This window comes from Heterodontus francisci, chromosome 16, assembly GCF_036365525.1.
Source record: "Heterodontus francisci isolate sHetFra1 chromosome 16, sHetFra1.hap1, whole genome shotgun sequence".
NCBI classification, from domain to species: Eukaryota; Metazoa; Chordata; class Chondrichthyes; order Heterodontiformes; family Heterodontidae; genus Heterodontus; species Heterodontus francisci.
The window spans coordinates 59,641,013-59,654,986 of NC_090386.1; the positions used below are offsets into that span (position 1 = coordinate 59,641,013).

General features: G+C 41.5%; 1 protein-coding gene across 1 annotated transcript in view; it reads left to right on the plus strand.

Moving 5' to 3' along the window:
• Positions 1-11,662, plus strand: part of LOC137378124 (serine incorporator 1-like) — a 33,151-nt gene extending 21,489 nt beyond the window's left edge. The window contains exons 7-10 of the mRNA XM_068048234.1: positions 193-283; positions 1,717-1,900; positions 5,642-5,872; positions 10,759-11,662. Coding sequence (XP_067904335.1) covers positions 193-283; positions 1,717-1,900; positions 5,642-5,872; positions 10,759-10,897 — 645 coding nt within the window. The 3' untranslated portion in view covers positions 10,898-11,662. The remainder of the gene's footprint in view (positions 1-192; positions 284-1,716; positions 1,901-5,641; positions 5,873-10,758) is intronic.
• The last annotated feature ends 2,312 nt before the right edge of the window (positions 11,663-13,974 follow it).

Consider the following 13,974-nt stretch of genomic DNA (forward strand, 5'->3'; position numbering starts at 1 on the left):
CTGTTTTCTTGTGAACATTTTGTGACCTGCTGGTGATCTCCCTACTCCACTGACTTAATTTCTTCCAGTGCAGGATTTATTTACTTTGGTTCTAGTAACTTTTTTTTATTAAGTGAAATGTTACAATGGTGAGTTTCAAAATGTTTGTGCACTGTTAAAAATATTTTTCTGAACTATTGTTAACTTTTATAGGAAGCACAACCTCGGTCTGGTCTCCTTCAGTCTTCAATTATCACACTGTATACTATGTATCTCACGTGGTCTGCAATGTCTAATGAACCCGGTGAGCCCTCACTTATTTTACAGAAAGGTGGTTAGATATGATAACTTGCATGAATGACATGTGCTTGGCTATGGATAAAATACCCTGTGCTTTCATGTGTGACCCTAGTTTGTGACAATGAAGATCAAACTTCTAAATAAAGCTGATCTTTTTGAGTTGGTATTGCAATTCAAATGAAATGAAATTCCTAATTACAAATTGGATCACTTGAACATTTTTCTCTTTTTTTAAAAAAAAAGCCTTTATTGAAGTGAAAAACTAATTTTGGTTGACTGCCTTTAAAGCATTGCTATAGGGACCATGGGCTGGATTTTACCAAGCTCGCAACGTCAGGCTCCGTGGTAGGAGGGCCCAGCTTATGGGTCTGGCAGGAGGCCGATGCCGGGAGGGCCCAGCCCGATGGTGGTGGTGAGGCTCGGTGGCAGGCCCCCTGCTGCTGGGTAATGGGAACGCATCTCAATATTTAAATGAATAATGTGAAAAGATTTAAATCCACTTGCCTTAAATCTTCTGGGCCCACCGCGATCTCCGGCACAGCAGCTGGCACCCCTGCGCCTTCAATTCCCCATCTGGGGAAAGCCAGCGTGACACTGGTGGGGAGGAGGAAGGAGTTAAGATTTTCAGTGCTGGGGGTGGGAGGGAACGGGGTCAAAAAATGTAATGGGTCTACAGGATGGTGAGAAGGGGTGAACTTTAAACTTTGTGCAGTTTGTGGGGGGGGGAGCGTGGCGAAGGTCAGAATTAAAAGGCGAGTGTCTGGGGGTGCGGGTGGCAAATAGTAAATGTCATTGTTATTGTGGGGGGGGTGGTGGGAAAGGGGCGTTAGAAATTTATTGGATAAATTTTGGGGGGGGAGACACTGCTTTTAAAAATTCAAATTGACTGGCAGGGCTGGCTGCCCTTCAAAACTGTCACCAGCACCTTCGCACAGGCAGCTGACACCATTGCTGGGGATGGACAGCCCGCCTCTTCCATGTGATTGGAGGGGGGGGGGGGGGGGAATGGTGTGGGCTGCCATGGCTATTTAAATGAGCTGCCGCGCGGGAGGTTGCGGCAGCTGTTGACGTGCAGCCCACACGTGCCAGCTGCCATTTTTTGAGATTGGCAGCGGGCTGTTAAAATCTAGCCCCATGTGTGTAATTTCAAATGTAATGTGTCTCTTTTTTTTCGTCCAGGTAACCTGCCAAATATATTGGGCCCAATTTTAGCTGTGCAAGTAGGTGGTTTTCAATCAGTTAAAATCAGGCCCCCCCCATAGAAAAGTTTTCCAGGGTGCTAATCATTGGAGTTCCGAATTGTTCAGCTTCTACAGTTTACGTTTCATTAAACAACTGTAAAAGCATTGCTCATATGCACAGACACTTAAAATTAGAATAATTTTTGTTCGAGACCTAGCAGTGTTTCAAACTAAGATCCTGTACTTTGTTTTTCAGACCGACTGTGCAATCCTAGCCTTTTGAACCTTATTAAACAGTTAGCCTCACCTACATTGAGTCCAGCCAATAGAAGTGAATCTTTAGTACATGCAACGCCTTCACCTCCAACCTCAATGCAGTGGTGGGATGCACAGAGTATTGTTGGACTCGCCCTCTTCATTCTGTGTCTACTATATTCAAGGTATGGTCTGGGTTTTATGTTTAAGACACATTATCATTGGAGATTGTTTAAACCAGGCAGATTATTTAAATCCGAATTTATTTTTCATTCACTTGCTCAATGGAATTGTATGGGAGTGTATGCGGGTTGGATGGACAATGCACATGGTCCATGATCTGAAGGAATCTAATTTCCCCATTCTTGGAGATGAGCATCTTAGCTCAAAACTTTCATTTGTAGGGAGAGCAACTGTGGCAGAACATGAAGAAAAATTAACTTCACACCAAAAGGAATTGTAAATGTATTAATATTAATCACATCCAATTTGAAATAGGTGGGTCTGAAGGATAAATTCTGAGAATGAATAGGGTGAAATTGCATTTCCGCACAAAGAATGATCCCTATGATCAATTAGGTATGAGGCATACCTAATTGAGCTCATTATTGAACTGACGAGCTGGGGACACCTAATGGGTGTACTCGGGCAGCTCACTGGAGAAGAGGCCTCGAAGATTGGGCTGCTGTGTTACTGACAGCAGCCCTCAGGAAAGTCCCTAAAGGGACCAGAAGAGGGAGTCGATCAGGATGGTAGCAGTTGCTGGCAGGGGGCTGATTAGGAAGAGTAATTGAATCCCCAAAACAGATCCCTAGGCATCACTACTTGTCACATCTGACCAATCACATTGCATACTCTTTACCCCACTCTACCTCCACCTTCCCAACTCAAGTCAAAGATTAACGCAAATTCTGTGTGCTCTCATTTTTGTTAATCTCTTGAATGGGGCCGCCTTGAAGTCCATTCACAGATAATCTCTTATTTACCTTATTAGTGACCTTCTCAAAACAAATCAACTAATCAGACATGATCAAATCCAATTTGTTTGTGCTCAGCCATTCTATCCCTAATGACATTCTAGTAGCTGCCCACAGTTGATAAACTGATAGACCTGTAGTTACCTGGTTTCCCTCTCCCACCGTTTCTTTAAATAATGGAGTGATGTTCGCATATTTCCAATCTAATGGCACAATTCCTGAATCAAGAGCTTTCACAGATCATGACTAACTTATGCAATTTCCTCACCGAGTTCTTTTAACACCCTGGGATGGAAGCCTTCAGTTCCTGGGTATTTATCTATCCTAAGTCCCGTTATCTTCTCCATTATCTCTTTTTTTATTCGTATTGAATCCAATTAGTCCCTCTCTTGGTTTATTTTTAGTTTCCCTTCAATCACTGATGTTTTATCCTCGTGCTCTACTGTGAAAACAGATACAAAGTACTCATTTAATAGCTGTTCCATTACCTGTCTATTACAGTATAACCCCAATCTGTCTTTTGGGTACATAGATCCCTAGTCATTCTCTTACTCTTGATATATTCATAAAAGCTTTTACTGTTAGCTTTGAGGTTGCTTGCATTTTTTTCATATTTTCTCTTTATCGCTCTTAATTTTTTGTGACCTTTTGCTTTCTATATTTTTTCCAGTTTACTGGATTGCCACTTTTGTTGTCATTTGTGTGAGCCACTTCCTTTAGCTTTATACCGTGTCTTACCTCATGCGTTGACCATGGTTGCTGACTGTACCAGTAGAAAATTATGTCTTGGTCTTGTATTATACTACATACTTCTTTGAATACATCTCCCCACCCCTCCCCCCACCTCAACCACTGTTCTTCTTTAGGTTTATCTGTTCACCCAGCCCAGTTTTAGCTTATGGCTCATTTCTTCAAAGTCAGCCTTACTTAAGTTAAAAACCTTGGTTCGTGTGTGATCTTTCCCCATCCCAAACTTAATGTCAAATTCTTATCATGTTATGGTCACTGTTTGCAAGATGTCCCTTTGCTGTCAGATTATTAATTCTGGCTCAATACTGTTTGCTAAATCTAGTGTGGCTTGTTTCCCTGTCAGTTTTAAAACATATTGGTCCTGATATTTATTGGACCGGGGGGTGGGGAGGGGAGGTGGATGGGGTGGAACCTAAAAATCCTGGGACTGCGAAGGTCTTGCCAAATTTTACAGCCGGATCTCTTTTGTTTAAAAAAAAAATAAATACATTTTTCTGCCCAGTAGCTAGCCAGATTGACAGGCTGGCTGGCTGCTGGGTGGGAAAGCCAGTAGCTGATTGGCTGCAAAAGTCGATGCTGGGACTGTGGGATCAGACCAGCATTTGGGGGCAGAGGGGTTGAAATCTGGAAAGATTGCAGGGTTTGTGAGGAGGGTTAGAACGGCAGTTGGGTGGGTGGGATGGGGTGGGGGGGAGGGAGAACCGGGAAAGAGTTGAAGGGGTAATTGGACCAGTGGGAATGAGGGTGTGGGCGATATTGCAGGTTTGGTGGTTGTGTGGTGTTGCATGGCAGAAAACCTGCTTGAGGGGCCAGGGGAAAATTACTCCTCCTGGGCCACAAGCAGTGCTATAAAAAGCCCTTGCGTGCTATATCAAGTTGCTCCCGTCTCCCTTTAGCTGTCTGATTTCCCGAGCTCTGGATAACCCATGCAGGAATTGTTACATTCAAATCATTGCAAAAATATCAAGAGCAGAGCTTCGTTTAAATGTAATAATTACAGATCCGCCTCTCCAGAGCATGTTACTCAGACGTCCCAAAACCCAACTTGGTCAAAATGGAAACCGGCACACTGGCGGCAGCTTCTCTGAATTTGTTGATTTAAGGCCCCACACCCCAAATCTCTCCATACCATCGTGGAGGAAATTGCTGGAGCTGTTGATCATCTCCAGATCTATGTGAAAGTTAAAATCTGTAGCTGCGGCATGTACTCTGGATATGGTGGGGTGAATATGGAGTCTTTTTTTCATGAGATGTGGGTGTCGCTGGCAAGGCCAGGATTTGTCGTCCATCACTAATTGCCCTTGAGAAGGTTGTGGTGAGCCGTCACCTTGAACCGCTGCAGTCCATCTAGTGTGGTATTCTCGCACTGCTGCTAGGAAGGGAGTAGCGGGGCATCGGTAGGGAAAACTGCTCTTTCCTAGATAGTGTTAGAGTTTCTTTAGTGGTTGCAGTAGTATCCATCCATGCTAGTGGTGAATGTGCCATCCATTTTTGACTTGAGCCTTGTAGCTTGTGGAGAGGCTTAGGGGGTGGGCCATTCATTACAGAATATTCAGCTGCTGTTATTGTAACACTGTGACCAGGCTGATACAGTTAATTAAGCGTCTGGTCAGTGGTGATCCCTAGGATATTGATGATGGTGCTGTTGAAAGTCAAGGGGAGCTAGTTGGGTTTTCTCTTGATAGAGATGGGTATTGTCTGACACTTAGGTTACATGAATGTTACCTAGAACTTGTCAGCCCATCCTGGACATTATCCAGGTCTTGCTATACGCTGCCATGGAATTTCATTTTTGGAATGGTTGTAAATAGAGCTGAACACTAGATCGTCAACATTCGGCCCCATTCCAGACTTTATAATGGAGTAGGTCATTGATGATACAACTGAAGATTGTTGGTCTGAGGACACTTCTCTGAGAAACTCTTGCAAAGATTTCCTAGGGGGGTGCTGCAGCAGTTGACCTCTGAAAGCTACAGCCATCTTTCATTTTAAGTTAGGTATGACCGTAACCACTGGAGGGTTTTCCCTTTGACCGCTGACCTTATTTTTGAAAGACTCTGTACCTAGTCAAATGCTTCTTTAATCTCGAGCAGCTAATCTCAGCTCTCCTAAGTTGGCTTAGTTTAATGTTAGGGCTGTTATTGCAGGCACTCCAGCTGAAATGAGCAATTTTAGATTGTTGTAATTTTATGTTTGCAGCATTCGTTCCTCGAACAACAGTCAGGTGAATAAGCTAACGCTCTCCGGCAGTGAAACTGTCATGTTGGATGACTCCTTGGTTGGAGATGCTGTTGGCGTTGAAGAGGCAGATGGTGTACGAAGAGTCCATGACAATGAGCAGGATACAGTCCAGTACAGCTATTCATTCTTCCATTTCATGCTTTTTCTGGCTTCACTGTACATTATGATGACACTGACAAACTGGTATAGGTAAGTAATTGCATTGCAGCAAAGACTCTCCATTTCTTTTCAAAGAGTGAACTATTCCGAGATATTCGATTTAATGCAACTAATCTAGTCTATTTTGGTTGTTTTTTTTCATAAAATATTGATGTTGGTGTTCGGAATAAAATGAGGCTTACCTATTTTTGTGGTTGTCCAACAAGTTCATCACATGATCCAAGACTACAGATCCCATTTGCAAATGAATGAATTGAACGTTTATTCAGATTGTTAGTTACTGGAACGTCTATATGGTGCAAACACTTAACTCTGGAACTTAGGTTCAACCCTCTTTTCCCCTCTCCCCCTGCCCCTCTTCCCTATCCCCTTAACCGCTGCTATGCTCCCTTTGAATTATGTCTTGGCCTTAGATGTGCCGTATGTTGAAAAGCCTACTCTTATTATTGCCATGGCTATAAACAGGAAATGGTACAGGATGATTCCATGTACTGCTAATCTCTGATAGATGCTTAAGAAACTACCTTCACAGACAGTGTAAGCTCAGGCCAAAATTACTAATTGAAGCTGATTACAGGAGAGAAATTGTATACAGTTAAAACAACAAATGAAAATATAAATTCAGTATTTAATTTCCAGGGTTTCCGAGGAGTCCTTAAGGCAACTTGGAACGGAAGAGTCATTTCCTCATTGAGCAAGTTTCTTTCAAAGAAGTCCCAAGAATTTTTCTCAAGTTAGGCAGAAGGAGTTTTCAATAATGTTCAGCAAATTGCTGGCTTTCAATATATGGGTGAACGTTCACAGAATCACAGAATTGTTACAGTGCAGAAGGAGGCCATTCGGTCCATCGTGTCCGCATCAGCACTCTGAAAGAGCAATTCACTCTGTTCCATTCCCCTGCCTTCTCCCCGTAACCTTGTACATTCTTCCTTTTCATATAACAGTCTAATTCCCTTTTGAATGCTTCAGTTGAACCTGCCTCCACCACAATCTCAGGCAGTGCATTCCAGACCTTAACCACACTCTGTGTGAAAAAGTTTTTTCCTCATGTCTCTTTTGCTTCTCTTACCAAATAATTTAAATCCGTGCCCTCTTTCTCGATCTTTTCACAAGTGGGAACAGTTTCTCTCTATCTACTCTGTCCAGACCCCTCATACACCCTGGTCCCTTTGCTCCTGCACCTCCTAGAACTGGACGCAATACTCCAGCTGAGGCCGAACTGGTGTCTTCGACAAGTTCAGCATAACTTCCTTGCTTTTGTACTCTATGCCCCTATTCATAAAGTCCAGGATACTGTATGCTTTAGTAATCACTCTCTCAACCTGCCCTGCCACCTTCAATGACACATGCACATATACACCCAGGTCCCTCTGCTCCTGCACCTCCTTTAGAATTGTACTCTTTATTTTATATTGTCTCTCCATGTTCTTCCTACCAAATACCTCTATCAAATTGCCTCTCAGCCTTCTCTTCAGGAAAACAGCCCTAACTTCTCCAATCTGTCTTCATAACTGAAGTTCCTCATCCTGGGAACCATTCTCATGAATCTTTTTTGTACTCTCTCCAGTGCCCTCTTGTCTTTCCTAAAGTGTGGTGCCCACCTGTCTGCCCATTCCACCAACTTGTCCATGTCCTTTTGGAGTTCTACACTTACAGTAATATATATCAGGAAAAGCAAGGGTCCCAGCACTGACCCCTGGGGAACTCCACTACAAACCTTCCTCCAGCCTGAAAAACATCCATTAACCACTACTCTTTGTTTCCTATCACTCAGCCAATTCCATATTCATGTTGCTACCATCCCTTTTATTCCATGAGCTACAGGTTTACTCACAAGTCTGTTGTGTGGCACTGTATCAAATGCCTTTTGAAAGTCCATGTACACCACATCAACTGCATTGCCCTCTTCAACCCTCTCTGTTACCTCCTCAAAAGAATTCCAGCAATTGAGTTAAAAGAAATCCATGCTGGCTGTCCTTAATCTGCATTTATCCATGTGACTTATTTTTTATAGACATTTTCCCACCACTGAAGTTAAACTGACGAGCCTGTAGTTGCTGGGCTTATCTTTACGCCCTTTTTTGAACAAGGGTGTAATGTTTGCAATTCTCCAGTCCTCTGGCACCACCCCCGAGTCTAAAGAAGACTGACAAATTATGGCCAATGCCTCCGCGATTTCCACCTTCACTTCCCTCTATCCTTGGATGCATCTCATCCGGTCCTGGTTCTTCTTCCACTTTAAGTGCAGACTGCTTATTTAATACATCCTCTATCAATTTTAAACCCTTCTAGTGTCTGAATTATCTCCTTTTTCACCGTTGCCTGGGTTGCATTTTCTTCCTTGGTAAAGACAGATGCAAAATATTAATTTAATACCTCAACTATGCCTCCATGTGTAAATCCCCTTTATGGTCCCTAATAGGCCTCACTCCTCCTTTTACCACACTTTTACGATTTATGTCTATCAAAAACTTTGGTATTTCCTTTAATGCTAGCTGAGAATCTCTTTTCATGTTCCCTCTTTGCTTCTCTTATTTGCTTTTTCACTTCCCCTCTGGACCTTCAATATTCAGCCTGGTTCTCAATAGTATTTTCTACCTGGCATCTGTCATAAACACACTTTTTCTTCCTAATCTTAATCTCTATCTCTTTTGTCATCCAGGGGGCTCTGGATTTGTTTGCCCTACCTTTCCCCTTCAAGGGAACATACCTTGACTGTGCCCAAACTATCTCCTCTTTGAAGGTAGCCCATTGTTCATCTACCAGTTTTCTTGCCAGTTCTTGACTTCAGTTTATTCACCCCAGCTCTATTCTTACCCCATTGAAGTTGGCTTTCCCCCAGTTAATTATTCTTACTCTGGATTGTTCTTTGTTCTTTTCCATAGTCAGCCTAAACCTTATGATACAATGATCACTATCCCCTAAATGTGCTCCTACAGATACTTGATCCACTTGGCCCACCTCATTCCCAAGTACCAAGTCTAGCAGTGCCTCCTTTCTCATTGGACTAGCAACATACTGCTGTAGAAAATTTTCCTGAAACACTCTAGAAACTCTTGCCCCTCACTGCCCTTTATGCTACTACTATCCCAGTCTATGTTTGGATAATTAAAGTCCCCCATTATAACTATCCTGTAATGTTTGCACCTCTCTGTAATTTCCTTGCAAATTTGTTCCTCCACGTCCTTTCCACTAGCTGGTGGCCCATTAACAATGCCGAGCAACGTAACTGCACCTTTTTTGTTCCTTAGCTCTAGCCAAATTGATTCTGTCCTCGACTCCTCTGGGACATACTTTTTCTCCAGAACTGCAATGCTCTTCTTAATCAATACTGCCACTCCTTCCCCTTTTTTCTCTTTCCTGAACACCTTTGTATCCAGGAATAGTCCTGCCCTTCTTTGAGCCAGGTCTCTGTTACAGCCATATGGCAGTCTGCGCCTGTACCACACCAATCTTATTAACCACACTCCGTGCATTCACATACATGCATATCAACCCTGATTTAGACTTTATTGCTTTCTCCCTTACTTTTATCCCACCTAATAACTTACTATTCCTATTCTAGAGCTCTCTGTCTCCCCCAGTATTCTGTGCACCTTGATATTCCTCTCTGATATTTGCTCCTGGTTTCCACACCCCTGACAAGTTACCAGTTTTGTTACCCTCTGGTCTGAGCTCCCTCTTGGGTTCCCATGTTAAATCTTCTGACATTTGATATGCAATCACATACATTTCACAAGCTAGAAATGTATGTCTGAAAACTACTAAATAACACAACCATTGCAGTCGAAAGATACATAATTTGATTAGTTATAGCTCAAAATTTATTAGCACCTTCAAAGATATCACAACCGGAGAGGATTTCTGTTAGAATTTATCATGATGCCCGGAGATAAACTTGTCCGTTTATTTTATCTGCAGGCTAACGAGGAAAGGGCAAAGAAACCCTTAACATAAACAACATTTAGTAGAAAGCCATTTGCACTTAGCAGGTTTTTGTCAACCTAAAACTTCTTATGAAAGGAAAGTTCTAATTTTATAAACTGGAAACGGATCTTTGTTCAGTCTGGGTCAGCTCTTGGGAATACAGCACAAATCTGCCCATAATTTAAACACAACATGTGCTTCCACTATTTTTTTATATAACTTCTTGCAATAGAATTCAAGTTATTAAAGAACATTATAATTAACTGGTATGCTTCTTTGGTATTAGTTCATTTTCACAAAAGAATAATTTGAGATGTGGATAAACATGCACCGAAATACACCTATATTTCAGGCTTGTAATTTGAGAATAAAATAATTTCGGAATTGCAACCATAAAATGACTAACAAGGCAAAACCTACCACTTATGGTAGTTAGGTGGATTTTTAGTGTCACCTGTGCTCTGCTCCCTTGGTCCTCTTCCATTTTGCTTCAAGCTAGCATTTCATTCTGTTACCTTCCTCATGTTTGGGTTCTGCTCTCCTGGAGCTCGTTTCTAATACAAGCTCATTTCCAACTGTGAATTTAGTTATCTACATAAGAGATCTACATATACTTGAAAAGGAAATGTTTACAGGGTATTGGGTAAGAGCAGGGGTAGTCAGACTTATTCAATAGCTCAGTCAAAAGGTCAGCACAGGCAAAATGGACTGAATGGCTTGCTGTGCTGCAAGATTCTATTTTACAAATTGGCATTTGGAGGCCAAAATGGGGAAATAGAAAATTTCACATTGATGTACCAGGAGATTTTGTACTGAGATTATAGCCCAAGCTATTGTGTTATCTGGAATCTTGTGATAGTAACAGCAAATATGAAGAGTGGAAATGTTCTCCTTTTCTGGGGTGACATCCCCTTTGCTTGTTTTGGGAATGATTGAAAAGCTACTAGCAACATTTTAATTTTGAATTAAATTTTTTTCCCCCTGTACAGCCCTGATGCTGATTACAAGACAATGACAAGCAAATGGCCATCTGTGTGGGTGAAGATCACTTCAAGCTGGGTCTGCCTTCTGTTGTATGTCTGGACTTTGGTGGCACCTCTTATTCTTACTAACCGTGACTTTGACTAGAGCGCTGCGTTCTTGTTTGACCATGGTTGCTGAATTAAACAAAGTCCATCTACCATGAAACCAAATGGTATAGCTATTAATTTTTGTTAAAAATGCATTGCATATTGCAGAACATTTATTGGGCTTTTTGCACTGAATCGTTGCATAAAACGAGAAACAATGTTTTTAGCCTTAATGTTGTTATCTCCAGATGAACAATATGCACTTTGTTGCATCCGATTGAAAGCTGTAAGAATGGGGAGGGCTTGGGGGGTGGGGGCAATTTTTAAACTCTTAGATTATCTATCATAGATTGTAAGGCAGTGTTGATTAGAAGTCCTCTACAGTTTCCACGAAGCACTTAATGCTGCTTTTTAGAGGCTTGCTGTTACGTTCTGTGCGTTCAAGCTCCATTCGTTTTTTAATTGAAGATTTTATTAATGTATCATTAAAATTGTGCATTTATTTTTGTGCATTATATAAATCGCATTGTGGTGTTATACTTAATGATGTCCTTTCTCTGTACAAAAAAAAACAATTAGCTTCAAATAGTGTACACAATATTTAATTTGTTTTGTATGGCTGGTAATGAACGTTATGGATAGAAATAGGTCAACAAAAGAGTGAACATAATGTCTCGTGCATGCTGCAAATGAAGCCTTGTCCAAATAATCTTGTCTGTAAAGAGTTTATATTGAAAACAAATCATACAGAAAAGATAAATGCTAAATTATCCTAACCAAAGCTGTATAAGCATTTAGCACTATTAAACTACTGGAGAATAAATGTGTGGTTTTTTTTCACTTTTATCTCAAATTTATAATCGAAAGTGCTGTTATTTATGATTGAATAAGCTTTTTGAATACCGTTGCTAATAGAAACTGAAAAATTTAAAACTATTGGAGGCAGCAAAATTTTTGACAGGCCAGTTTTTTTTTAAGATTAATCTGATAATAAAAGAAGTCCTCATGAAAGCTAAGAAAGACGAGCACCTTTTACCCATCTCTCATTTTTTTTAAGTGAGGGCAATGAAAGGGAGTTGAAATATCTCTTGCATCCTTTGGGAGAATCTTCGTCCCTGGCAGTGCCTTAAGACTCTAAGCTCGTCAAGTAAATCAACCTCATTATTTTTATTTCATTATTCCTGATTGACAATACTGCTGTATATACCTATGATTTGTATAATGCCTTTAACGTAAAGAAATATTGCAAGATGCTTCACAAGTAGATAAAAGGAAATGGATGCTAGGCCAGGAAAGAAGAGATTAGGAAGGATTAGCAAAAGCTTCGTTACAGAGATGGGCATTTAAAGGTGCAGAGGTAAAGCAGTTTGGGGAGGGAATTCCAGAGAGTTGGGCAATGGTGGCTGAAAGCTCTGCATCGATATTGCAGCAGAGGGAAAGGGCCGGGGAAGCGAGATGCATATTAGTTTGGAGTCTAAAAATGGAATGTTCAGAAACTGATATCGGGTCGAAGAGATTGCAGCAATTGGATGATAGGCCAGCGTGTGAAATGATTTGTGTTGGGGGATGGTGAGCTAAATGTAGGTCATTGAAGGCAGGGTGATGGATGACTGGGACTTAGTAAAGAATAGGATATGGGCAGCAGAAGTTTGGACAAATTGGAGTGTGTGGAGGATGGAAAAGCCAGCAAGGCGACTATTTTGAATAGTTGAGTCTGGAGCTACATTGCAGGTGGGGAAAGTTGTGGTGGAAGTAGTGCTCTTGGTGATTGTAATAAAATCCAGGGTCCAACCAACCTAAGCTTGTGAACAGATTGGTTAAGTTTGAGAAAGTGGCTAGTTCGGGAGATCATGCCAGTAGCCAGGGCGCCGTATGTGTGCTGGGGCCTGGAAATGGAAGATTTGCTTTCCCAATGTTGAAGTGGAAGAAGCTGTGACTCCTCCAAAACAACACAAATGCAGTTGAGGGGTCAAGAAGTAGTGAATAGGTAGAGGTGAGTTAATAAGGAAATATTATGGGATAATAAGGAAATGGTGAATGAAATGAACAAATATTTTGCTTCTGTCTTCACTATGGAGGATACAAAAAAAATTCCAGTAATAGGTGTAAATCAGGAGGTGGAAAGAAGAGAGGGACTTGGTGAAATTACAATCACCAGGGAAGTGGTACTGACCAAATTGATACAGTTGTGGGCTGACAAGTCCTCAGATCCTGATGGGCTTCATCCTAGGGTCCTATAAGAGGTGGCTAATGAGGTAGTAGATGCGTTCATGTTAATTTTTCAAAATTCACTAGATTCTGGAAAGGTTCCATCAGACTGGAAAATAGCAAATATAACCCCCTCTATTCAAGAAGTGGGGGGAGGCAGAAAAAAAGCTAACTATAGGCCAGTTAGCTTGACATCTGTCATGGGGATGGTGTTAGAATGTTCATTAAAGAGGCTATAGCTGGACATTTAGAAAAATTCAAGGTAATTGGGAATAGTCAGCATAGCTTTGTGAAAGAGAGATCATGTTTAACCAATTTATTGGAGTTCTTTGAAGGAGTAACGTGCCGTGGATAAAGGGGAGCCCATTGATGTACTGTATTTGGATTTCCAGAAGGCATTTGACGAGGTGCCACATAAAAGGTTATTGTGCAAAGTGGGAGCTCATGGTGTAGTGGGTAACTTATTAGCATGGATAGAAGATTGGCTGGCTGGCAGAAAACAGAGTATGCGTAATGGGTCCTTTTCTGATTGGCAGGTGTGATTAGTGGAGTCCTGCAGGGGTCTGTGCTGGGGCCTCAACTTCTAACAATTTATACCAATGACTTAGATGAGGGGAGTGATGACATGGTAGCTAAATTTGCAGATGACACAAAGATAGGTAGGAAAGTATGTTGTGAAGAGGACATAAGGAGCTTGCAGATCGATATAGTTAGGTTGAGTGAGTGGGCCAAAATCTGGCAGATGGAGTATAATGTGGGAAAATGTGAAGTTGTTCATTTTGTCATGATCCTGTCTCTTTTTTTCTCTCTGGGAAATATATGGTGTGTCTTTCAGACAGCAAAGGATCAGTACTGCTTTAAGAACAAGCAGGCCTCAGGAGTTACTGAGAAGGTGCATTCATGTTGCCTTGGATACAGCCATTCGGA